The sequence below is a fragment of the Plectrocnemia conspersa genome, unplaced genomic scaffold (genome assembly GCF_051122295.1).
Source record: "Plectrocnemia conspersa isolate PC_06_02 unplaced genomic scaffold, ASM5112229v1 ptg000008l, whole genome shotgun sequence".
In the NCBI taxonomy this organism is placed as follows: domain Eukaryota; kingdom Metazoa; phylum Arthropoda; class Insecta; order Trichoptera; family Polycentropodidae; genus Plectrocnemia; species Plectrocnemia conspersa.
The window spans coordinates 18507288-18533517 of record NW_028277172.1 but is presented as its reverse complement, the minus strand read 5'-3'; the positions used below and the strand labels follow the sequence as shown (position 1 = coordinate 18533517).

General features: G+C 31.9%; 1 protein-coding gene across 3 annotated transcripts in view; it reads left to right on the top strand.

The window, feature by feature from the left end:
• The window catches only part of jbug (filamin-type immunoglobulin domains fbug), a 59405-nt gene that overhangs the window by 30422 nt on the left and 2753 nt on the right, over positions 1–26230 (top strand). Inside the window, exons 1-22 of one of the 3 annotated variants that reach the window (XM_088190865.1) lie at positions 6917–7031; positions 16407–16570; positions 16639–16764; positions 17335–17455; positions 17522–17595; positions 17668–17824; positions 17891–18099; positions 18165–18365; positions 18555–18629; positions 18693–18849; positions 21751–21899; positions 21963–22035; positions 22106–22273; positions 22412–22680; positions 22743–22884; positions 22957–23042; positions 23579–23777; positions 23844–24987; positions 25069–25139; positions 25483–25611; positions 25815–25976; positions 26042–26208. In XM_088190865.1, the coding sequence (XP_088046991.1) occupies positions 16430–16570; positions 16639–16764; positions 17335–17455; positions 17522–17595; positions 17668–17824; positions 17891–18099; positions 18165–18365; positions 18555–18629; positions 18693–18849; positions 21751–21899; positions 21963–22035; positions 22106–22273; positions 22412–22680; positions 22743–22884; positions 22957–23042; positions 23579–23777; positions 23844–24987; positions 25069–25139; positions 25483–25611; positions 25815–25976; positions 26042–26208 (4020 nt within the window). In that variant the 5' untranslated portion in view covers positions 6917–7031; positions 16407–16429. Of the gene's footprint in view, positions 1–6916; positions 7032–16406; positions 16571–16638; positions 16765–17334; positions 17456–17521; positions 17596–17667; positions 17825–17890; positions 18100–18164; positions 18366–18554; positions 18630–18692; positions 18850–19084; positions 19174–21750; positions 21900–21962; positions 22036–22105; positions 22274–22411; positions 22681–22742; positions 22885–22956; positions 23043–23578; positions 23778–23843; positions 24988–25068; positions 25140–25482; positions 25612–25814; positions 25977–26041; positions 26209–26230 lie in introns of those variants that run through there. The other 2 variants (XM_088190863.1, XM_088190866.1) reach the window with 2 other exon arrangements.

The window sequence follows — 26230 nt, the reverse complement described above, 5'->3', positions numbered from 1 at the left end:
CTATATCAAGAATCACTTGAATATACTATGATAAGCACTCATATCTATAGAGCAATATGCGAGAAGTGATTTGTACTTTTTCTTCCACCTATTTACTAATAAGAGAAATATTTTGGATTTTACCTAATGAAAGTTCTAAAATTATAATTAGCTTCAACACTTTCATTAGGTTAGGTTTTGGTTTAAGCAGAAAATGGACGTTTTAAAAATTTCTAATACAGTTTTATAGACATTTTAGAGCATAATATAATTTCACTAGCGCCTATAAATTGTATTTTCACTAGTAAAAATGTATTTCTACCTGTGAAAATGTATTCCGATATAATTTCACTGAAATGACATATTTAAAAAAATATTTGTAGCATAAATTTTTTTAAGGGATAACCAGCGAATTTCTGGTTTAGAATCAAGGGCGTAGTTTTAGCTTTTTCAAAGGGGGGGGGGGGAGGAAAGTTGGCCAGTCAGTAGTCGTTTTTTAATGTTTCGATTTCATTAAAATTCATAGTATTTCATTCTTTTTTCTGGCCAAATTCAAGCGGGAACAACTGGCCTCTAATATCATTTGATTAAACGCGGTTGGAGCACCTAAAACCCAGCATCCAATACCGTCCGAAATGTACGAAATCTATCGAAAATTTCATCGAAAGAATCGGTTGCTGCAAAAAGTCCAGAGACAGGCATTTAATTAAATGTTCAAATAATAATAAGCAAATATCCGAAGATATCTTTAAATTTGTGTGTTAAATTATATTTTTTCTAGTGGAAATATACGTATACATATGTATATTTTATATACTAGTGAAATAATTTAGGAATGTCACTGAAATAGCAGTGAAAATATAACTTTTCTGGTAAGAAAAATATTAATAAATATTCACTGTAACATAAAAATATACTTTAATAAGCAATTTAACTTCATTTATCATTTTTGAAACAATCTGTTAATGGAATAAAATAATTGTAGAAGAATATGGAAGAATATTTTCTTATAATTCAAACAATCTAACAAAAACATTGTCATACGATAGCCATCTATCATTTCAATGTAATATTATATATACACAAAAAATGATCTAAATTTCCAGAAACTAATGCATATTTATGAAAAACAATGACAATCAAAATTTTGTAACACTGTTCCGTTCACAGATTTTATCATGATTTCATGTTATCACTACACACATTTTTCATGATATATTGGTTTAGTAATAAAGTAATGACCTCTACGATAGATTAGGAGTATTAATATATTATATTAATTCAACAAAAACAGATAAAAATAGAAGATTTTTAACGCCCTTTGTCGTATCTAATATATTTTTAACATAACTTTAGTCTTAAAATCAGTTGCTATATAAATTTATTCATAAGATTTTAAATTGTAAACAAACAGTAAAAAATATCTTTGACGCATCTTGAATTTTATGAGTATATATAAAATTGTATGCCATTTACCTGCAAGTGCAATACTATAGCTTACTTTGTATAGGGCCGTTGTTGCCATTTTATTGTATAAAACATAGATAAACTAAATAGAGGTAACGTGTAAACAGCCCTAACTTTTTTTAGCGGATCATTAGTTTCGATACAAAAGGATGATTTATGAAGATAATTTATTCTAGTTCGAATGCATCAATGGGTTACCCTTTTTATATATTGGACATTCCATTCAGAAGATATATCAAATTTACCAATTTGAGAATTAGTGTTGAGTTATGTGTTCAAGCGACAAATGTTGATCGATTGCAATTTTATCGAATCAGCTGTTCCTCCGGTCCAAAAAATGACCTTAATATCTCAAAGTTGATCGATAAAATCATAAAATAAGGCCAATCGGGCGAGGTCGTTAATTTCGCTCTCGGTCCCCGTTTAACGCACACATAAGCAAACTTGTTTAATTTTTTCTGTACACGCGCCCAAATCTACAAAGAAAATCTCTTGAACCCAAACCGAAAGATGAATATTCATGAATCTGATAATAAAATTAGCATTTTAAGTTAGGAAACTGTAAATTTTTGATTCGATCCGGATAGTCGCTTCATTATTATCGTTATTACGGTATAGGTCGAATTTTATATGCGAAAGCGATTTGTGGAGTGGGTATAATTATTATTTCGGTACGTTCCGTATACGTACTGTTAAGTGCATTAGATTTTCTAAAGATTATATGTTATAGTTTAAGAATCAGTGTGTGTGTTGTTGCAAATTATGTTACATTTGTTGTTTGAATTGCAATAGGTGCGACTGTACCGCTTCAGGTGCATTCCGATCCTCTGAGCAGGTGGGAGAAACTACAGGGTGTTAGAAAAGTAGTGTTTTAATGTTTTTTGGTATTACTCAATGTTTGCCATTGTATCATAAAATGTTGCAAAATTCGTATGTATTGTTTTGGCTGTGTTGCATCAATAGCTGTGTGAATTAAGTTGTTTTTGATTGAAGTATGTCCTAGATCTAATTATGTTGTTTAGATAATTTGACGGTGAAGAATTGCTATATATATATTTACAGTTGTGACTAGCGTGTCAAAATCACAGTATATTTATTGTCCAAGACAGGTTGAGTAATACTGCAGCATACATCTAAAAGTACAGCATACCAGAATCATTTCAAATCATAAATACAAGTGTAGGAGTATAGAATGGAAATCGTTAAATATAATTAACATATATCGCATTTCACTCTTAATGGCTTGCCGCCATCGCGACTTTAAGACCGATGTATAATAGATAAAGCGCGCTAATATTTTTTAAATACACAAACAAATAGTCGGGCCCATTTCATTATATACTTTCCGGTGTAAAAGTTTTTTATCTAACTGTATTTTCTATTGTTTGATACGTGACGATGATTCAAAATCAGTAAAACTGACTTTGTTGTCATTCTATGGAATGTGAACCCAAGGATTCTTAGTACCTGTTCAGCATTCCTTCGCATTCGGCACTGACCTTTTAGCGCATTTGTTTTAGTAAGGTCTACGTTTTTATGCTATTATGTTTACGCTTATAAGAAAAGAAAATATTTTTAAACATCCAATGGATAAAATAAATAGTCTAATTATAGGTGGTCCTGAGAAATTAAGAAAGAATAACATATTTTTTTTTATTTAATTTGTTCCTTGAAAAATTCGCTCAAATTTGATTATATTATTTTTCTAAAATACGATAAAATGATTTATTATCACATTATGTGCCCTAATATAAAAATAAATACTAAAATATCTCGAAGCACAACCACATTATTTAACTCAATTAAGGTGCTTAATGGACTCCTAAATAATATTCCGCTATCATTTCATACATCCACTTACTTAGTATCCCAAAAAGTGCATCTGACGCTGCTCTATCCACGCAGCGTATTCTCGCTTTACACTTTAGTAGCATATTACGCAATATCCTTCCCTGGAACTGTTCTACAAACCTATTTAAAAAATTAACACAGTGAAATCTCTTTGTAACGAATACCGAAATAACGAAATTCCCAGTATAACGAATCTTAAATTTGTCCCTGAAAAACTTTTATAATTTTTTTTCGTTGTAACGAAGACTGATCTCATTATAACGAATATTTTGATTCGATGGGTTTGATTAAAAATGTCGTTGCAAGGTGACACAATATTTCTCCGAATTCAGTTCGTCCTTGACTTGGCTTGTGCTAGATGTGTTCAAAAGCGACATTTCAGGTGTTTCGCTGACCCGCAAACTTCTTTTATAAAACATTTTATTCACAAATTTTATTGTGTTTCATACAGTATCCTTAAAAATGAACAAAAAACGATCCGATTAATATGGTAATTAAAAATAAAATAAAAATATATCATCTTCCATACATTCATTATAACGAATTTTTAGTATACCGAAATTTATTCATTGGTTCCGTGAAGTTCGCTATATTGAGATTTCACTGTATGAAAATAATAAATAATAATGTCTAATTTGAACCATTCAATTTTAAAATATATTTAAAAAAATCAGATCGAAGCAAAAATAATATTTAAAACCCAAAAAGTTGAGGGTCCGGTATCCGCACACTCGATAGCCTCGGTACCTCACGATAGTGAGTACCTAATTGTTCTATAAATATATATTTTTACATAAGTTGTTATGCCCTGCACGTAGAATTAAATTAAATAAATAAATATCCTACCTACTTGAAAGGGATTCTACACCCAAACCATTGTAGATTTCAAATGGAATAACATTGATTAAGCACGGAATACTGCTCTATGGTTTTTAAAGTGCCATCACAATTTCAGATGGTAGGCTACTTACTACAATATGTAACTGTAGCAAGAATGTGTAACAATTTTTCTCTATACTTAAAATACATGACATTAGGTTTTTCATCTGTATGTCAATTACTATTATATTTTTTTATTAATAATATCATTATTTTTATTAATAATATCATCCTAAACTAAAATTAATTAAAAGTTTCATAATAAAATAGATTACAATTAATAAAATATTTGCTGTTACAGTATCTACACATATGTATTGATTGTTACCTCGTTGCTATTGCTAACAATATTGCTAAAAAATTGGGCTATTTATTATAATAACGTTAGACCAACAGTCATATAATATTATAACATTGGCTACGTAAATCACTTAAACATACAATTTAAATACACACACTCTATTTACGGACAACTTAAAAATTAAAATGATTTATTTAATTATGTTTATGTAATATGTTATATACAATAAAATTTACGGTTAAATAAGTAACATTTGCTGGTAATAATTGAATAACATTTAAGTTTATCTGTTGATTGCTATCATGTGTTACGCTAGGTACAGCTACGAAAATAATGCATACTATATTATGCTCTCTATTTTTTTAATTAAAAGTAACACGGTTCCATTGTATACTTCACGCTAGATGATCTTTTATTTCCATCAAATTTTTGTCTCGTTTGTCTCGCCTCCAAAGCGTGACTCGCATTGCGTTTATTGCTTCTTTATTTATTCGCCAACATTCTATCGCCAAATAAGCACCGCAGAGGTTTCTCGATCGCCCACTCGTTGATATTCTTTCAACCCACACGGTGATTCCGCTCGAATAGTTCTCTCCCTTTCGCTCTCGTAACATTGAGCGTATCTTTCAAAAATAGATATAGAAAATAGAGATCAATTTGAGATTTAATCCATATCAAATCAGCACAATGTTTATAACATTATAACACAAAAACGCATTAAGTTGGCACACCTGTACAGTATAATTAAAAATTATTTTACTAAATAATTAGTTTACGTTTTATCAAATAAATCATAACAACAATAGCCCTTTGTTTATGTTTTCTTTTTTTTTTTTGTTACTGGTAATTTAGATTTTTTGCTTTAATACAAAATTTTAGAGAAAGTCCAGTTACATGTGTATATCGATATTTTTTAACAATAGCGTCATTGTTTATATGAAATCTGGAACGACGCTTAATATGCGGCTAGTTTGATTAATCTCCGAATTTAAAAGGTTCCAAATTGACGATTTCCTTTATACAAATTTTACACATATTATCTCGCAATAGCGATTTTAATCAATGAAAGTCTTCCACAGTCAAGGTCGGTTGTATCGGCGCAAAATTTTGAAAGTTGACTTTTCGCATTCATATTTAATTTTACGCTTGAATTGGCACAGCGCTTCTCAATCTTGTGAGCGTGTATAATATATAATAGCAGCAAAGCGGATATGCAAATTGATCTGATACATAATGTTACATTGCTTAATAATGCCATCTATATTGAGCTAGTGATTCGAAACATTTTATTAATATGTTCCTCTGCTTATATGTATATATTTATACACGAGAGATAATCGAAAAGCAGTCGCTGAACGAGTTTATTGATTCATAATAGTCTCGCCATTGCTCTCCGATAACCGTTTCATAAAGTTCATTGATCGTTAAATGCTTATTAAAACGATTTTTTCGTATTCATTTTTTGAACGAGTTCATCAGTAACAAATGATGGCCTGCCACTTCATAATGCACATCACATATTCCTGCTTTGAATTCACGTTCATAATGGCATTGCCTGTGTTTTGATAAAAGTGTAAAAAAATTGCATTTATAGTTCTAATTTTAACAGTGACTTTACTATATATTTCAACGAGCTTACCAGACAATATTTTTGAATATAATTAAGTATTTTTGGTGGATGTTTGTATTAGTTTGCACCATTTTATAAAATAACGATAATTTCACTATTCTTTCAGTGTTTGTTAGCAGTAGTCGTATCAATGAAGCTATTTAGTAGCTTGATATTTTATGTTTCGATATTTTTAAACCTAAATCAACAATGGTAGTGAAGATAAAATAATCTCAGTTTAACTATATTATGCTTTATGAGTTTTAACTCAGTTATAATGCGACAATAGTAATTAAAAACATATGTAATGCAATGGATAGGATGCCATAAAATTTAGAAAGTGTCAAATTTGGTTTTAAAAATTTGTTCTTAGGGGTTGTTAGTGAGGATATTAGGGGTGTTAGCCTAGCATAGAAGATAGCACAAATGCTCAATGTGCCGCCTACATCTGTTCACAGACATTTAAAATGTTTCGATAAAAATTTGCCAATTTACTCTTAAAACCGTCAATATTTTAATATGAAAATAAATGCCACTGAACGATTAAATCAAAACAATGTTTTTATTTAAAGACTTTCGTATTGTGTTGTTGATAGCTTATTGTCATAAAACAATTGCTTCTTCAATTGAAGATGCTACTAGGTTCGCCGCTTCCTGTAAATTTGCACGATCGTTACGCTAATCGATGCACTCTGGCAACCCTGCGACAATGTCTGCGAATAAAAATCTCAAGACGGCACTGCAGAGCACCTGCGCCTACCTGCAGTCCGAGAGGTGATTCACGCGTCGCGCTTTGCGACCACTGAAGCGAGAAAATCCCACTCGAGGCCAGTCGATCGCCGTCCCGCGGTCGGGTCGCGCGTCTCAATCTCGACAGTGTTGCCAGTGCGCCCCGTGATTTAGCTCTCGATGCTAACTGCGAGCGTTTAGCCTCCTTCACTGACGGTGGGTGTTTCCATACGTATTACATACGTAGTTGCCGTGCAGTGAAAATATAGTTTGTTTTTGTTTTGTACGTCAACCCCGTCTGACGATACGCGGGAATTGGAAAGTTTGGCACGCTTTTTATCCTGTCCCCCCGGTAGTCGTCCGGCATCTAGAGAAACTCGTTTGTGTGTGTGTACGTGGTGTATATGTGGTGTCACACACATGTGTCGCGTGTGTTTCGCGGATTTTATAGTGCAATTTGACACGGTTTTTGGTCAATTTTTAGTGATGAAAAAAATGAGCGCTCGACGGTCAGCGTTCTTGTTTTTTTATATTTTTTTAATGAAAGCGATGGCTCTCAATTTGGACATAATTGAGATGTTGACAAATGAAGTACATTGCAAAACAAAGTTTTTTGCAGAAAAAACTGCTTTTGTTACTGTGAAAGCGCAACCTAAATTAAAAGTTGATTTAGGTAGATAAGGGTAGGATAACCAGATTCGAGTTATGCTAAAATATTGTCTATCTTAGCTTCCACGTGAGGTATAATAACATTTTTTAGCTCCTTAACCCTTTGTATTCCAAAGTGTTCAGTCCAAGCCATTTTAAATGAAAATATTTAATGATCATTAAATATATTATTAAAAAAACTATTTCTTCTATATTATATTTTTTCTATATTTTACGAATTAATTATATTTTGCCAGAACTTTAATTATATATTTATAAATAGAATTATATTAATTTAAAAATATACTTTTAATTAAATTAATTTATTTATTATTTATCAAAATTTTTTTTTTACTATATTATATAAAGATATTTATAAAATATTAAAATACGTCTTATTTACTAAGTTTTCATATTTATAATATAATTTTAAGTAACGTGAGAAAAAATGTCCAGACGTTATGGATATAGGAGCTGCAAATAAAAAACAGATACCTAATACGTACGTAAAGACAAAATACTCCAAAGGGTTAAAAATTTATGATCTAGTAACCCTAATTAAGGGATGCTACTAATAATGTAATCTCGATTAATAATATGTGGAATTTCTACCATATTAAACAATTACTTTTTTTTATAAATATTATACTACAAATTATATTTTATATAACAATTGCTTTTTAAAAAAAATATTTCATACTTTGATAATATATGTATGTTTTAAAAACTTTGAGAATCACTGCTTCAATTCTGATATTATTTTCATCGTATATGAATCGTGTAAGGACAAAACTTAGCACCTTTCTAAAAACCAGGATTACCTAAGTTATGATTGTAATATGACTTTATTCATATAAAGTGTAAATTTGAAACTCCACTTTTGGATGAAAATGATAAGAAATAATGTCATCTTGTACCTTTAATCGAATTACAAATACTTTACAAAAAGATGCAATCTCCAAAATCTCCAATTAAACACCAAAATTTCATATCAAAAAACTTGTGATGTATTTTTATTTTCTTGTTTTGAAGTTGTCTATTTAGTTTTTTGTTTCTCCTTTAAAGTTGTTAAATATAGAGCAATTTTACATTTCAAGTCATCCATATATTTTTTTGTATATTAATCTATGTCGAATTACAATTATTTTACTTATTATAAATTTAAAGTCAAATATGTTTTAAAAGTTCGAAAATTTAGATGATAGATTATGTTATAAATTGACACATTTTTATGAATCCTGTGAATGTGAAGGTTTCAAAGGGAATTTGATGTATTAAACTCTCGGTAATGACAGCTTCCAAGCATATTAATAAATTTATTACTACAACATAAAATCATTGTTATATCTACGAGTTAGCTATTACTAGACTTATCAAAAGATCTGTTTCTCAAACCAGGACTATCTTGGAAGTTTGCTCAAAACCGAAGTAACGTCTCTTAGATTGTAAAGGCTAAATAGTAGAGAAATTAACAATAAGCAATAATTACGTAGTAGATGAAAATAACTTATAAATAAAAAGTTAAACATGTTTATCACTTTATTTAAAAAAATCTATATTATTTTAATTCGCGTCAAAAAATTCAGCGCAATAAAGCTTTTGCAGTTGATTCATCCATTATTACTCTTTCTTCAGACCATATATTATTCATTATTGAGAATATCCTTTCAACAGGTGCTGATGTGCCTTGCAGGTTAAACATATATTCTATAATTTGAACAAGATTAAGCAATAAAAATCTCTTTTCTCTGAAGTGATTAAATAGTTGTATCCATTTTTCGTCGCAACATATTTTGCCAGCAAAAAAACTTTTGCTATCACCACATTATCAAACAGTTTATTGCATTATTTGCAACCGTTTCATCAATTTTTCACCTGAAGCTTTAATTTCAGACCAAGATAATTCATTGTTATTTTATCAAGTAAACGATTCTGATCCACCAAATCTGTTTTCCCATAGCTCAATGTAAGAAAAACATCGATCATAATATTATTAATATTAATACTTATTTTATTTTCCAGTAATTTAAAAAGATGTTTTGCTTATTGAGGTATAAATTTACTATCACGCCTTTCCTCAAGATTTGTTTTTAATTATCTAATTTCACTTACAATGTTAGCTGCACTCGCTTTTGTACTTTCTATATTTAAAAGATTTAATAAACAATTTGAATTGCCCTTGCACAAACCACAAATACATTTCACCACAAGCACTTTCAAAAAACTGTTTTATTATCAGTGGACAGTGTTCTTCTGTAATGAAATATGATCTCAGTCCCTCAAAGATTTCAAGTATTCTGTCAATAGCAGGAAGAACCTTTTTATACTCATATTTACATATTCACAGAAAGCTTTTAGTTATGTGACTCCAACCGTATAAATGTGAAAATATTCATAAATGTTGACCATTAATGCTTCTATTTCAATAGGTAGCACAGCAACCAATGCCCACGATATTTTTTCCCAGTTACTTCTTCAATCGACTGTAAATATTATTTTCTTCTTTCTGTTTTACACCCCCAAAATTGGTACTGCATTAAAATCGCATAATTTTGTTTTAATAACTGACATTAAGTAGTTTGTCAATATTAGCGGGAACTGATTGGAAGTCTAAAAGTTTTACTTTTACTCCACAATCTGGTTCAAAATACCGCACAACACATGGCACAGTTTTAATTTCTTTGCTGTTGAAAGTTCTACAATAGTTGCTGAAACAACAGTGGCTCAATCACATTAACAATAACAGCTTCACATTTTGTTCTAGCTAGTCTAAGATTTGGTTCGAAAAGCTTTGATATCAATTCAGATAAACAATCGGCAAACTTAAAACTGAGATTGTGAATAGCAAAATGAAATGCAAAAGTTGCTTCTTTAGTAGCTAATTAAAATATTTGTTACTTTTATCGATTGATTATATCCTTAACCTTTTGAGTAATGAGTTCATTTACACACATTTTTAATTTGTTAGTATACAGCTGGGAGTGAGTTTATTTTACGTATTCCCAACATTTAATTTCTTTGATTTATCTTGCTACTTTTTTGTATTAGTCTGTTTTAATAATTTATTAAAACACTTCTCTATTATTAAATTTCGTTTATTTATTTTAAATATATTATTTGGCTTATGTGTATTTTTTTGTCAATTCAGAGGCTTTCAATATTTTTTATGGTAAATTATTTCGTATTCTATAATTTATTGGTATTATAATAATATTTATAAAAATGATTTACGTTAAATCAAATTACAAAAATATTATACAACGTTTTTTATATATAATATTTCTTCACTTTTAACCCTTTCCGCTCGTATGGTGCGTGAGACGCACCAGTACTTGGGTCTATATTACTCGTCAGGCGCGTCAGACGCACCATTTCAATTAATGAAATATAACGTCGATTTTTGGGTATTTCCTGTGCATGTTTTGAATGGCGTTTTTGCAGTGTTGTAGACAAGAGTTTCAAGAGTCATACCTTATCAAAAAAATATCATTTTTACCTGAATTAAGCCGGGGAGAGCTTATTTATCGGGATAAGTCGGGGTTTTTTTGATGACTAAATTTAACGGCAGATTTGCCGTAGCTTCTCCCAAAGGCAACAGTTGGCGATCGCCTTTCGGTTGACACGCGTCGGTGACGTTTTTATTACCTATTCTGTTTTCGACAGCGGCTCGGTTGTCCGTAATTTGTGTCTAAGTGAAACTATATATAGTGACTGATAATTTTGTTTAATTACTTATTTTGTAATTTTATTGTGAAGTTATTGTAAAGTTAATTTTTAAATATTATTGTGAAAAAATAGTGCTATGGCTAAATATAGTGATTGTGAAGATATGTTTTGTAATGATAGTGTATAATCGTATATTGGGCGACAGTAAAATGGGCGATTCAAAATGGGCGACAGACAAACGGGCGATGGTATTTTGGGCGATACAATAATAATGCATTACAAATAAATGTGATGCAAATCATGATCTTATAATTAATTAAATAATTAACGTAATTAAATACATACGAAAATATAAGTAATAAAAGTAATAATATAAGTGGTATATACATGTACCACTTTGTTCAAGGTGTCCTATAAATAGTTAATGTATATTTTATTTATATTTACAATAAAGCAAGGCGTGCAAGTTTTTTTCAATTTCTGTCGCCCAATAAACCATCGCCCAATTGACCGTCATCGTCGTATAAAATTACAAACAAATACATATTTACCATACAGCTATTCATTAATAAAAGTTTTGTCTATTTTTAATTAAGAAATATATAAAATAATATGACACTAACTGCAACGTTCCATTTGCCCTTCGATGGGGCGATGAGACTAATATTAGTTCATATAAATATAGATATCTTATGGGTTTCATTAATTATGGAAAAAACGTACAATTTGTAATTCTGCGAGCGATGTAAGCTGGCTTCGTTCGCAGGTAGATATATCTAAACCTAAAACCGAGCGGCATATTGTTATTTGTGTATATTTATGGTTTAAACATTTTTCGGTCCCATAAATATTTTAAAAAGGGTCGTCACCCTATTGTGTTAATTTATTGTTATGGATTGCCAACCAATGGTACTTGAGAGAACAAAAAAAAATGAAAATGTAATTTAGAGAAATGCAAGTATTTGTTCTGATTTCTTCGTTTTTGATATTAGTTTATTCATAGTTATGCTATACATATATAATTTTAATTTTTAAAAAGAATTTAACATTTTTCATTTTTCCCGAGCTGGCGACATACCTAATACGAAAACGATTACGAGTGCAAAGGGATATATGTAAATATTTAATTAACTGGGTTCGACCGCCGTACATGTACGGCGATACCACTCAAAGGGCTAAGTAAATTGCCGCCACTTCTAGAATAGCCTTATATTTCGCACATTTCAAGTGATTTATGATGTCCGAATGCCTACTATGAACCACTAGAAATTCCGAAAAGATTTTTTCGATTTTTCCCTAATACAACTGTCATGATTTAAGGTATCAGTGTGTAGTATATTTATTTAAAATGCGAATTTATTTAGGTATAAATTAATATTTCTCTATTATAAATTTTCGTAATTATTGTATGTATAAGTGTTGGTCTCGTAGCATTGTCTGTGTCTGAAGAATCCAGTCGCATCCGAAGATCGGATTGACGTGAAGAGGGAAGCGGCTGCTTTCTCGATCTTCTAAGTCTCCGTCGATAGTCAGCGTAGCTCTAATCGATGCTAGTTTGAATTAACTCTCATATGTCTCAAATCAGGAGTAACTGGTGGTTGTTTTGTTTCGAATTTCTAGATGGAAATGAATGATAAACACTTATATATGCTTGTTCCGACTAAATAAAATTCCATTGAACACCTACTTTTTTTAACCACTTCTCGGTCACAATACTTTTTTTAAAAATTATTTTTTCCGCCATTTTCTATGCAGCGGTATAAAACATGTAGCCGTTGTAAAGCCTTTAAAAATATTCGTACAAATTTATTTTCATGAGAAATTTGCTGATTTTTGGAATGAAAATTTACATGGGCATGACCGGGAAGTGGTTAAAGATTTGAGGGTGTAATCAAAATTGTTTATGTCCGTCTGCTTTCTTATTAGAATATTTATGCAACCAGAGTTTAAATATGTGTATTTAGTAAATATACATTTCACGTGCTGCTTTTGTCAATGGATTACCCATCCTTAGCGGCGGCTTGGGATGCACTTAGCTAATCCCTCGGATCTCTGAATATTACGTAAAAAATACGCTTAACAGCATAACCAAAGCTCATAAAGACTATCAGCATTTAGTTTATTGCGCTTTTAACGCTAATTTGAATAAAAGCTTTGTATATTACATATAACACTTTTTTAGTTATATAAATTATAAAAAAATAGTCCTAACAAATCTAAAATATAAATTTTGCATACATATAAAACAATATTTAATATATTAGAAACATATTTAATCTCAATCTAAATTAATTTAAATAATACCTACATTATTGAAAACAATATTTTTTATCGTTTTAGTTATAGATATTATACACAGTCGTTTTATAATACAAAGTGTGACAACTTCCGTTAGAAGCAGTTAAGGCAAAGATCAGTTACTTCTTACACAGAAAAGAGTCACCGGTAGTAGCGCAAGTATAAATAATAATTGCATAGGTGTTCATTCATGTATCATAATATACAGATGTTTACATTCTGTTGGTGACAATACATCGATGTAAAAGTATGTTTATTTTTTTATGATTCATGTAAATTTCAAACAGAAAAATTAAATGAAAAGGTATTGCTTGTATATAAAATAAATAAATAAACATAGAATTACTTTCAATTATTATTATAAACACGAGTTTTTGTAAACTTTTTCTTTGTTCGTATGATAACTAACTTTCTTTAGTTTCATTTTAATTTAGATTCCGTTGGTGACTCTTGTTTCTCTCTTGTAAATTTATTTAACATTTATTACAGAAATAATTCACTGTATTTTTCGACATGAAAAGAGCTTTTCTAAAATATATTAATAATATAATAATGTTCATTACATAACATATTATAGGTAAGAATCATAATTATACACATACTTTCAATTTCTTTCTGTACGGCATATAAACACGTAAATACATAACATATTTATTTATCAGACAATATATCTTCTTATCGCGACTTATTTAGTTAGGGTTAGTCACGCGCATCGCTATCGTTAGTTTCCTGAAGTATTCATATATTGATTTACATTATAGATGCAATGAAGACGTCTCGTTATAGCTTATTAATTAGTGTCTCTGTATTTATTGCCCATCGGAATCTGACAAGTAGAAATCGTAGAAAGCAATGGCAAATTACCGCATAACAAGCCGTAATATCGATACATTATTGAATCGTTGATAATTCATCGTTAAGAAAGTGTCAGACTCGTCCCTCTGATTCTGCTTCCAAGGGCTCATGTGCAATCGAAAGTGTGGATTGTAGACGCATTATAGAGAAAGTGGGCATATGGAAGACAGGTGTGAGCGACAAGTTGTGGTGATAAAACCGATTCGATTGTGAAAATCTCTTGCTATGGGAATAGTGAAAATATTATTAAAAAAATATTGGATTGGATAAATAAATGCACGCTAGATTGAGTGAGTGACTGTTCAATTGTAGTTTGAGCTAAGTTATAAATAATGAATTGACAATTTTTGGCGAGGTCAAAAAATGATGGTGAAAGGACAATGAAAAAAGTTTGCGTGTGTAGTGTGTGCAGTGATACAATCTCAGCGATTTTTTAATAGACTGATGCTATTAAGTGTAATTTGACTAACTTATAATTGTACAAACACTACATCTAGATTTATCTCCTGTTCTTTTCACAGTTATTTATGTTCAAGTACACATGTATAACTTTTATGTTAAAAGCAGTTAACATCGGGGTTTTCATTTGGTTAATATATCGCATTTGCGAGCAAGCTTCTAGGTTTATATGATTATTATAATATTTAAGGAATAACAAAGACAACACCCACACAATCTGTGCAAACAAAGGCCGTTCATTCAAAGACTGGAATGCGTTGCCTGTTTTTGCATAGCAGTAAAGCGGTTGCCCAAAGAAGTGTAGAACAATTTTCGTGATTATGAATATGCATGAAGCGAAATAATAGCATAAGTATCAGTTGAGTTGTTACTCGAATGCAAATTCTGACGTTCATTCTTCTGTGGAACGTCTAACTATGAAAATTTAGCTTTTAGTGTCTTGTACTAAAGAATAATGATAAAATAGTTAACTATACAAAATAAAGTTTACACGATATTTTACGATCTTCCATAAAACAATTTCTGTATAATCCGATGGATTTTTTTTTAAATCAGCGGTCATAAAGAAGTGATTATTATAATTGTTAGTGGAGAAATATTTTCACTTTTTTATCGTATAATATAGTATCGTTACTGTACAATTCACGAATTGCCATTTCTAAAGTCACGTTTTCGCTCACGTTCGAACTCATTAAATAATATAATAGTGTTAATGGAAATATGCGGAATTAATCGTTTAATTTACGTAATCGCCTATTCATAGATGGTTGTTACAAATCGTTAAATAATTTAACGCCTCGAGAGTTAAGGATAATTAACTCTTTTTGAACGGAAAAGCATAACAATTAAATTCGGTGTCAAAACAATTACATATAAGTTTAATGATTTGAATAAGTTAATCAAATATACAGTGGAAAGACATTCGTGAGATCCGAGTATAACGGATGAAGCTAGCCGCGAGTGAAATAATAATTATTTTTAAATTTAAAAGGAGAACATTTAATTGTATGTTAATAGTAAATAAATACATAAATTGATTAGCTCAAAAGTATGTTCCATTTTTTATTTAACGTTATAAACGTTAATTAAAAAAATTACTAATTCACAAGGAAGTTTTTTTTTATTTTTAAGAATATGCCTACCTGTATACTATTTATTTACACTTATTCACATCTGTTGCGCATACTAATGAGTAATGTCGCAATTGTGACAATTTACATTTTTCTCGGAAATAATTGCGTGTTGTTAATTACTTTGTAATAATATCAATCAATGTGTTCTATTTAAATATATTAATAAAACGTTCAAAAGGGTAATTCAAATGTGTTGCTTATGTTGGCAGCAATGTGCTTAATTTAAATTACGCACCGTACGACTACTGGATGTTATGTATCGTATGAATGTGTTTGAATAACAGCTTCAGCTCGGTATGCATAAATAAATAAATTTAGCGATTTACAGTTAAACGCAAACATTGCACTCTAAGACGGCGGAGACAAACAAAAGCCGACAAAATATGACCATGTCCAATTTATAAATTGATTGCAAAGGTTGTTAAAAAAAATTGAGTCCGTGTCCAAAGCGCTGAAAATCGTGACTGTGGTCAAGGCACTTTGACATTGAACCGTTTCCCCTTTCATTTATTATTTATCTTTTATTATGCAGGATCTCCTTGGCAAGTATCAGTGATGGCTGCTGGGGGCGTCGGGGGCGCTTCGGGGGGCAACGCCTCCGTCGTTGGTGATTCTACAAGACTCGTGCCAGCTAGACTTCCTGCAATTTTTGAAGTATTGACAGCGCCTGGCAGTGCACCTTTCACCAAAAGCGAAGTATGAACTCCCCCTCCAGCATTCCACTTAATGTTTTTTATTGATTATATATAATTATTGTTTTTTAGATCGGCGTTAATGTGATAGCGCCCTCGAAACGACTAGTACCATCTAGAATCTTAGATACACCCGGAAAACCTAGTGCTTTTCGTATAGAGTTCATTCCAGATGAAGTAGGAACACACGTCATAGAGGTATGTTTTTATTTAATCTATTTATCCCATCTCACGTAAACGATTTAAGACAGATTGTTGAAACATTTTAATTGAGCGTTGTCGTTTAGCTAAATGATCTTTCATGTGATGCGATCATATGAACACTATTGGGCATTGATATTCCACTTTTCTGTAATTTTAATAAGCTTAATATTTTTTCTTATGGGTCATATACAATTTAATCATATTCAAAAATCTTTGAAATACTTATGTTTAGTTTTCTGAACTTATGCGGTACTCACTTTCACAAATACCAGATTTTTCTATCTTAACGTGTGACTCTTAAGAGCATCTGCTCTCAGTTATCATCCACCAAATGTGCGATAATGGTATCAAGTCAGCTGCTGAGCGAGTCAAGTGTGTTACCAGCTGTTTTTCGTGCCTGAATATTACATTTTAGTAACAATGATGAGCATTACAGTAATTGTGTGATCGAGATTTTTTAAATTCTAAACTGTTTCTATATTTAAAAATAAAATATAAAAGAACATCTGTAGTAGATATATATAATTTTTATATGTAACTATTATACCATTCATTACATTTCAGGTATCGATCGCTGGAAATAAATTGTCTGCCGGACCTTTGATAGCAAAAGTCTACGATGCCAGCCTAATACAAGTGAATGACGTTAGTAGCGGAGTGGTCGGACAACCGTGTCAATTTAGAGGTGCTTATTGCTTAAGAACACATGCTAAATCTGTGAATGTCTTCTTAATTATTCTTATATTCGTAGTTGACGCTAGTGCTGCAGGTGAAGGTCAATTAGAAATTTCGATCAACGAAGGAGAAGTTCCAAATCACGTTCAGGTTTGAGTCAATCATATATATTTAATTTAAATAATTTGTGGCACTTATTAACAAATTACTTTGTGGAATTAGGTTGTTGGAGGTGGACGTTGCTTGGTGTCGTTCACACCTGATCAAGCCAAGCCACACTACATTGACATCAAATTCAATGGAGAAACCGTGATTGGCTGTCCGTTTGTGTGCAACATTGCCGATACGAGTAGAGTGTCTTTGAATCTCAGCAATTTAGGTATAGATCTACAATAATCTTATCATTGTCCTGAAACTCACATATTAATTTGTATGTCTTTGATAGAATTAATAGCAGTTGGTACACCAAGCACGTTTCAATTAACGGTCCGTGGAGGCGGAGCCGCTGAACTAGCGGTAGCTGTGAGAGGTCCTCGTGGTGAATTACCAGTCAGAGTGACTGGTGATGCTCATACAGGATTCACTGCCGAATTTACACCGCACGCTGTAGGTCCACATACAATCACAGTGGATTATAATGGACATCCAGTTCAGGTAATTCTAAAAAATGGATTACATTCTTATCAGATTTTGATTGTAACGATGTTTTTATGTTGTAGGGTACGCCATTTGTGGCGAAAGCTTATGATGCTCGCTTGGTTGCCGTTGGAGGAGTTTCTGGCGGTGGAGCTGTACTCGGAGGCGGTGTTGTTGGTGGAACCGCTCATTTTACAGTGGATGCATCTCAAGCCGGTGAAGGAAACCTTGAGATAACGATATCTGCTAGAGGATTGAACATTCCGACGCAAGTCCATCCGCAGGTATGTTTTATAATATAATTAATAAAGACCTTGCAATAACATCTAAAGCAATATTTTTGCTCAAATATCTCAGAGCTGAAAATGCTGCTCTAGTTTGTAATATAATTTAAATTAGAGTTATAGTCCAAAATAAATTAAAAGCTATTAACTTGATAAGAAAATTTAAACTATTATTTTTAATAATTTCAGGGTAATGCTAGATTCTCAGTTAGCTTTGTTCCTGCGGAAGCCTGCGATCATATAGTGAACGTTTCTTTCAATAAGGTAAACATTTATATTTATTTAATGTTAAAATATATATTTATGTAATGCTCCTGTATTTTTTAGACAATAGTGCCAGGGTGTCCGATAATTGTCCCTGTATCGGGCGGCCTAGGTGGCCCTCAAGTGTCTTTACCAGGACCTGGTCCAGTCATGCAAGCCACTACGTTGTTGATCAATCATCCAGGAGGTAGATTAGAAGACGTCGAAGTCAATGTCGAAGGTAACATCTACATTATGTATATCTAATAAATTAAGTGACCATTACGGTCTATATTGGTCTTGTACGTGGGTGTTTTTATACTGAATATATGTACAAATATATATTTTTATTTTTAGCATGTTTTTAATGGCTTATGTTTATGATTATATATGATATGTCACGTATGGAGTCGTTGATGTGAAAGGCTAACTTCACTTTTCACTTAGTTACTATTTTCTTTTCTCTATCGTTGCAGGGCGACGTCGTCTCTTGTACTAAACTTGTTGTATAAAATACACGGACGTTTTTTTCCGTCATGTTTGGCGTTATCTTGTGCGCGCTTCTCACGCATTCTAACTAAAAGTCTCTGTCTGACTCTGAAAATGGGTCGCATGTACTCATGACTGACTGAACATCTTTTACGTGATAGAGGAAAGACGTTGACTGTCGATGTATAGTGGAAAAGGGACAAATTTTGTGTATATATATATATATACTGTGTATCTAAATAACACCGGTATTTCTTAATGCTGCACTAATACAAGAAAAGCTTTAAATACTAATGCCATGACATAATTTAGGATTAATACAATTTTCCGGCTCTCCTAAATATGAAATTATGATTTTTTAATACTTCATGATAGTTATTTTAGTAATACTGTCAATAAAAAATATAATTTCATACATTAGGAGAAGGAATTTGAGCTTGGGAAAAAACTGAAAAAATTAAATGAAAATGGATTAAAATGACAATTTTTAATTTGGGAACGTTGACTAAAATAGTAAAGCTATCACCGTATTACATAATATTTCATTTCTATTGCAACTAAATTTTTACATTAATATTTCATAATAATAATGAATATAAATAAAATATTTTCTCAGAATTTCTGTCATCAATTGAAGTGTTCGGGGATTATTGTGCAAACGAAAATTTGAAACGGCGAAAATTCCGATCATAGACGATCAATATACACATAAATTTATGTATGTATATTTAAGAATACGTCAATATAAATAAAAAAATAATTTCTGTTTATATCACAGATGTCAATATGATTTTAATTTAAAAATATTTTTCAATTATATTAGTAATTTACATTAGTATGTTACACTTACATTTCCTAATTTTACACAAATTTTACTTGAAAATAGAGAAGAATATAAAGCAGTTGGAATTAAAAAATATATTTGACAATCATCAGACAATCATCTATATTCAGAATTTTCGCTGTCTGGAATTTCGTTTTCACAATAATCCAATATCCAATTGAAGATATAGATAGCTTATTACTGATCTGACATTCCAGATTTAGTATATTATTTTTTTCACTAAAAATACTATAGTAAATATTATTTTTAGTGAAAAAAATAATATTTACATTGCATAGTTCACAACCGTACTGTGAATTGTAACATATTCAAAGATAGCACAGCTGTCAATTGAAAATGTCAATTTATATAGCTTTATTTGCTTCCTAGTATTTAAGTATTTTTAAACAACATTTAATATTAAAACAGACTTTAAGCTATCATATTAAGTAACTTACTAAAATTGTCATTCTTAATTTTTTTAGATTTTTCCTTTATGCTCAAATTTTTCATTTTTTGCATCTATAATTTGGAGACACTTATTTATTTTCAATTAACATTATTTTATTTATAGTGATGGATAAGGGATAATATTATAGCTTTGAACATTTTTTCTTTAAATTTATAGTTTCATTAGTAAAAATCAGTTACTAATATAAACAATAGTACTTTTTAAATAAAGTAATTTCATTGCTTTGAAAAATGTCTTGTTCTATAAAAATAAGATTAAATATAAATACTTGTGACTTCTATAATCAATATCAATTTACTTTTAAAAAAAACTTTATTATTTGTCATTAAATATTTTATTTTATAGATTTGTATAAAAAAAATAGTACTCTATAATGATTTTTATTTAAATTTTGGTTTTAGAAATGTCTTAGAAAAAACTAACTTTACTGAATTTATTTTAATTTGACTAGACCAAAATAAAATCGCGGAAACAATCAAATGACCGATCAAATAAAAACACTGGTTGTTTCTATTTGTCAGAGTTGATATAACTTTTCTTGGAACACAACAGTATTTTAAATAATGTACAACTTGCATATATAGTGAAGGAAACATGTCTAATATTAATTCTAGATGTCACGATTATTTTAAAAAGGTCTCAAAGTATAATATAATAATCTCTTCTGTAAAATAATATAGCAACGACTTTATTAACAATATTTGTATTTTATATGTCTGGGCGATTGGAATATTGTAATGCTTTAAACGTAAGTATACATACAAATGCTATAACCTATTAAAATTATATTTTTAATAGTATTCAACAATATTTTATGCGACTACTACTCAAATGAGTTTAATCATACTGATGCATCTAATTATAAATTATCTAATATTGATAGATATATTATATTTTATTAGTCATATTTATACAACAGTTTTATACCACATCCATCAGTCGAATAAGAGTTTATTTTAATATGTCCAAAACTTTTCCAACTGGGTTGTGAAAGAAGGCTGGATGAGGTTTAAAAATGCTGTTCTTTAAGATTTAATCATAAGATATTTGCATGTAATTATACATAGGTATTTAAATAATTTTATAATTATATAATCAAACTGCCATAGAATATAGTCGTTTATTGCGTCATTAAGTAGGCGTCGCTTTTACAATGAGCTTTGATCATAAAACGGTTAAGGTGATTACTGATTTTTTATGTGAGTAACATTGCTTTTAAACCATATAAAACCGTTTAAAATCGATTTGACAATAAAAAAAACATGACAAACCTCCAAGACATTGAAATATCTTTGCTGAATGATGATGATGATCGGACTGACTGGCTGGCTATAAAATTGGGTTGTGCTGCGTTAAAGGTCCTAATGGATCCAGCGTCCCGGCGACGGTACAGCAGACCGGCGACGGACTGTTTAAGGCTGAGTTCGTACCGAGATCGGTCGGAGAACACCGTATCAACGTTATGGTGCAAGGACAGGCGACACCAGGAAGTCCATTCGCAGCGAAGGTCTCCGTTATTTTTAAATACATCATATAAATCTTAAACATCATTATAATGTGGCAATTTTAGGTTTACGATGTTAACGCAATCAAAGTAAAGGAAGTTGCTAGTGGAACAGTTGGAAAACCGGTTACATTCTTGGGTTAGTTTATTGCTCTATTTTAATGCACTTTTAGTTACATGTTATTTAATGCTACTAATCTTATGTACAGTTGAGACATCTCAAGCTGGACCGGGAAATTTAGAGGTGACGGTGAACGGAGGACGAGTGCCGACTTCGGCGCAAGCTCAGGGTCAGCACACGTATGCCATATCTTTCACGCCACGTGAACCTACCACGCATACTGTTGATTTACGCTTCAACGGGCAAGATGTACCAGGTATTAATAAAAAAATACATTCAATGACGAGCATTACAGTAAATGCACGATCGAGATTGATAGTAGAATTAAAGTTTATGGCACTGATATTATCATCAAGCACTACTAAAAGATTAATCATACTTTTATGACTTTCAGGAAGTCCTTTTCAATGTCAAATATCTTCACCGGCAAGAGTCGTCGATGTTGAAAGCCTCGAAAAGGTTTCCGTTGGATCCACTTGCGAATTTATGGTTGAAAGTACAGCTGCACCGACAGTAGAAATATTAGGTCCTGCACGCAGACCAGTCTCATCTCAGGTCGTACCAAACGATGAAAGTGAAGAAGATCAATTCGGCACGACTGCCGTCAATCAAAAGTTTAAAATACGATTCACACCTATCGACGTAGGAGATCACAGCATTGAGGTAATAGAGATGATCTTCAATATTAATACTGAATAAATAATGTTTAATCTATATATATTTAGGTGCGTTTACCGCAAGGAGGACACGTAGAAGGCAGTCCATTTTTATTGAAGGCATATTCAGCTGAACGTGTCTCGGTAACCGATATAATGCCAGGAACTGTCGGTAAACCAGTCAGCTTTACAATCAATGCCTCACAAGCTGGTTTGTATTTTCTTATATATTTATCTATATAACATTATGAATTATTTATTAATGCTATCTTTTTTTCTATAGGTGCCGGTAATTTAGAGATCATAGTAGCTGTTGCTGGTAGAAATGTACCTAATTATGTACAGAGCGAAGGCAATGCAAGATTCAAGGTATTTATATAATACTTATAAAAGTAAAAATAATTATAATGCAATTCCAAATTTCAATTAATATAATACAATTCATAGTTATGTTTTTAAAATAGTAGTATATATTTATAATTAGTAGTGTACATTTACTATAAAAGTTATGAATTAAGATTCTATGAGTGTGAAATATCCATCGATGAGTCACCCCTTATCACTTTTTCCTTCTCATAAGTCAAAATCAATAAAAAAAAAAGCAATAAAATCGTCCCGACGCCGTCACGATTTTACTGCTTTTGACGTGAATTTTTAACTTCAGAGAAGTGACGAATATTTTTGCGTCTTCTTAAATATATTTTGACCAACACTCTTATATCAGAAATCTGTAGTAATATCGCTATCATATTTTTAAGACATAGTGGACAAATTAACATCGACAGTAAGCTTATCTAACCAACAGAAAACAAAAGCTCAAAAGCTTAAAACTACACATAATAATGAAGTGCAATATAACGTACTGCAGATTATTTATTAAAAATATAATAATAAAATATTTTTAGGTCAACTTTAAACCCACCGAAGCAGCTCCTCATTCACTATCGGTCAGATTTAATGGCCGAGCTGTACCTGGTTCACCGTTCACATGCGCAGTCGGACCCTCAGGGGGCGGAGCGCCTTCTGCTGCTCGCGCTAGAGGATCTACCCTTCGATCGGCTCAAAGAGGACATAACGCAGAGATCCAATTGACTGGATTTGCTGGTAACTATATAATATATATGTATATATTTAGATACATAATATATCTAACATTTATTATGTAAACAGGTGGTGAACCTCAAGTATCAGTAGCCGGACCTGGTGGTGCTACCGTTAGAGCCCGTCTCACTTCCGGACCTTCAGCCGAAGCTTGGACTGCTAGATGGCTACCAGAGCAAGTTGGTCGACATCAAATATCCATCACAGCTGGTCCTTCTCATCACATTCAAGGGTCTCCCTTTACGTGCAACGTATACGATGTGGATAAAGTCAGAGTCACCGGTTTAGGAGCCGGAGGTCTCGAAGGAATGGTCGAAGGTCTCAGTTTAGGCGAGTCGATCCAAGGCGAAGTAGGAAAACCTGTGACTTTCAGTGTCGATGCAGCTAACGCCGGAGAAGGCACTTTAGAATTAGTCGTGTCCACTGCTCAATCTACCGTCAAAGCCGAGGTTGTTGCTTGTGCTCGAGGTCTATACGATGTCACATTTATACCACAAACCTGCGAGCCCCATTTCGTCAACATCACGTTCAATGAAGCAGCCGTTCCTGGAAGTCCGTTCACATGCGACGTCCACGAGACTGTGAATCACGTACAAATCGGCGGAATGGCAACAGTAGATTTACCAACGACTTCGCATTCGGTGGAAATAATCGGACCTGATGGCAAAACGGTATCGCACACGACCAACCATGGAACGGCTGAGTTCAAAACTGATCAGATTGGGCATTATAATGTGAGGATATTGAACTCGTCCGGTTCTATCATATCGGCTAAGAGCGTGAACGTCTTCGATACGAGTCTGATTAAAGTTTTGTCTATCGGAGATGCTTACTGTCATAGACCAGCTATAATAACGATATCAGTAGCCGAAGCCGGATCTGGCATTTTAACAGCTCTAGTGAGATGCGGCGGTGCAAGTGTGCCGCATTCGGTACGATCACAAGGCAGCCGACATGAATTGGTGTATCATCCTAGCAGAGCAGCTCCTCATACTGTTACTCTATTTTATAATGGCGTGCCCGTTTCGAGACGTCCGTTGAGACCTAATGTTTTACCTCCTGCCGTCGGACAAGAAGTGACAGCATCTGGTTTGGGATTGTATCAAGCTAAAGTCGGACAAGTGAGCACGTTCAGCATCGACACACTGGGAAGACCGGCTAGGGAGTTTGACGTCGTTGTATCAGGTCCTGGTGGAATCGCTTTACCAGTCAGGTAATAAACAACCTGATTTATCACAAAACTGTAGATATACGCATCATATAGTATTCATTACCTTTATATTTTAATTTACAGGTGCTATCAGACAAAATCAGGACAGTTGCAGGCCGAATTCACAGTTTCACAAGTTGGACAATGCACCATAGGTATTCATATTTGTATTACTCATCGAATTAGAGTATAATTTATTTGCTTCAAAATAATTCAACATATCTGCTAAGATGGTGACTACAACGTGATATGAACATAGTTTACAATGTAGAAAATTTGTGATTATTATGCTGGAAGCTCTTTTTGGAAATGATTTTTGAAGTTTTGTTATCGTTTTAAGATCGCTGAATAATTGCAATAGCTAAAAATATAATAAAATGCAAAGAAGTTTATCTATTGAAAATGGTGTGACTGTGTCTTTTATGTTTAATAAGCAAAATAATTTTTGCATAAATTTAATATAAAATATTTTGTGTATACAAACATATAATTTTTCAGAGGTGTTGCATCTATCGAAACCAGTCTCTGGAAGTCCATTCTCATGCCAATCATTTGATCCAGCTAAAGTATCTCTCTCAAACGTTCCTCAAGGAAATGTGAGCGTTCATACACCAGTCAGTTTTGCAGGTATTACACTTATTATTTACATAATACTAATATTGTAACCATTGAAAAATCAATGGAAAGCAAACTTTTCCTACTAAAAACCATGTATATAAATGTAATATTAGGGGTACCTAGATGTAATGTCATTTTATTTAAAAATGACTATATATTTAAACAAATATAGATATTATTGTATATATTTATAAACTGTTAATTAATTTCAGTCATTCATTCTGACGCTGGAATAGCAGAATTAGATGTAACCGCCACGAGTCCGTTAGGTCAAAGTCTACCATTGAACATCACAGCTCAAGGAGATGGAGAACACCACGTGCAATTGTTACCGACTATGGCAGGGCATTATAGATTGTACATCACATACGGAGGTCAGATTATTTTTTTTTGTAATACACAACAAATTAGAATATATAATAACAAGTTAAAAATATAGGAGTTGGAGTGGCTGGTAGTCCTTTATCTCTTGGAGTTATCGGAGGAGGTGTGAGTACAGGATCTGCATCTGCAGCGCGAGCTTTAGGTACTGGTCTTCAAGCTGCTCATGTCGGTAAAGAAGCCGCTTTCACCGTTATATCGCACGACGTTCAACCAAATGTTCAGGTATTGCGTTAAATCAGCGGAT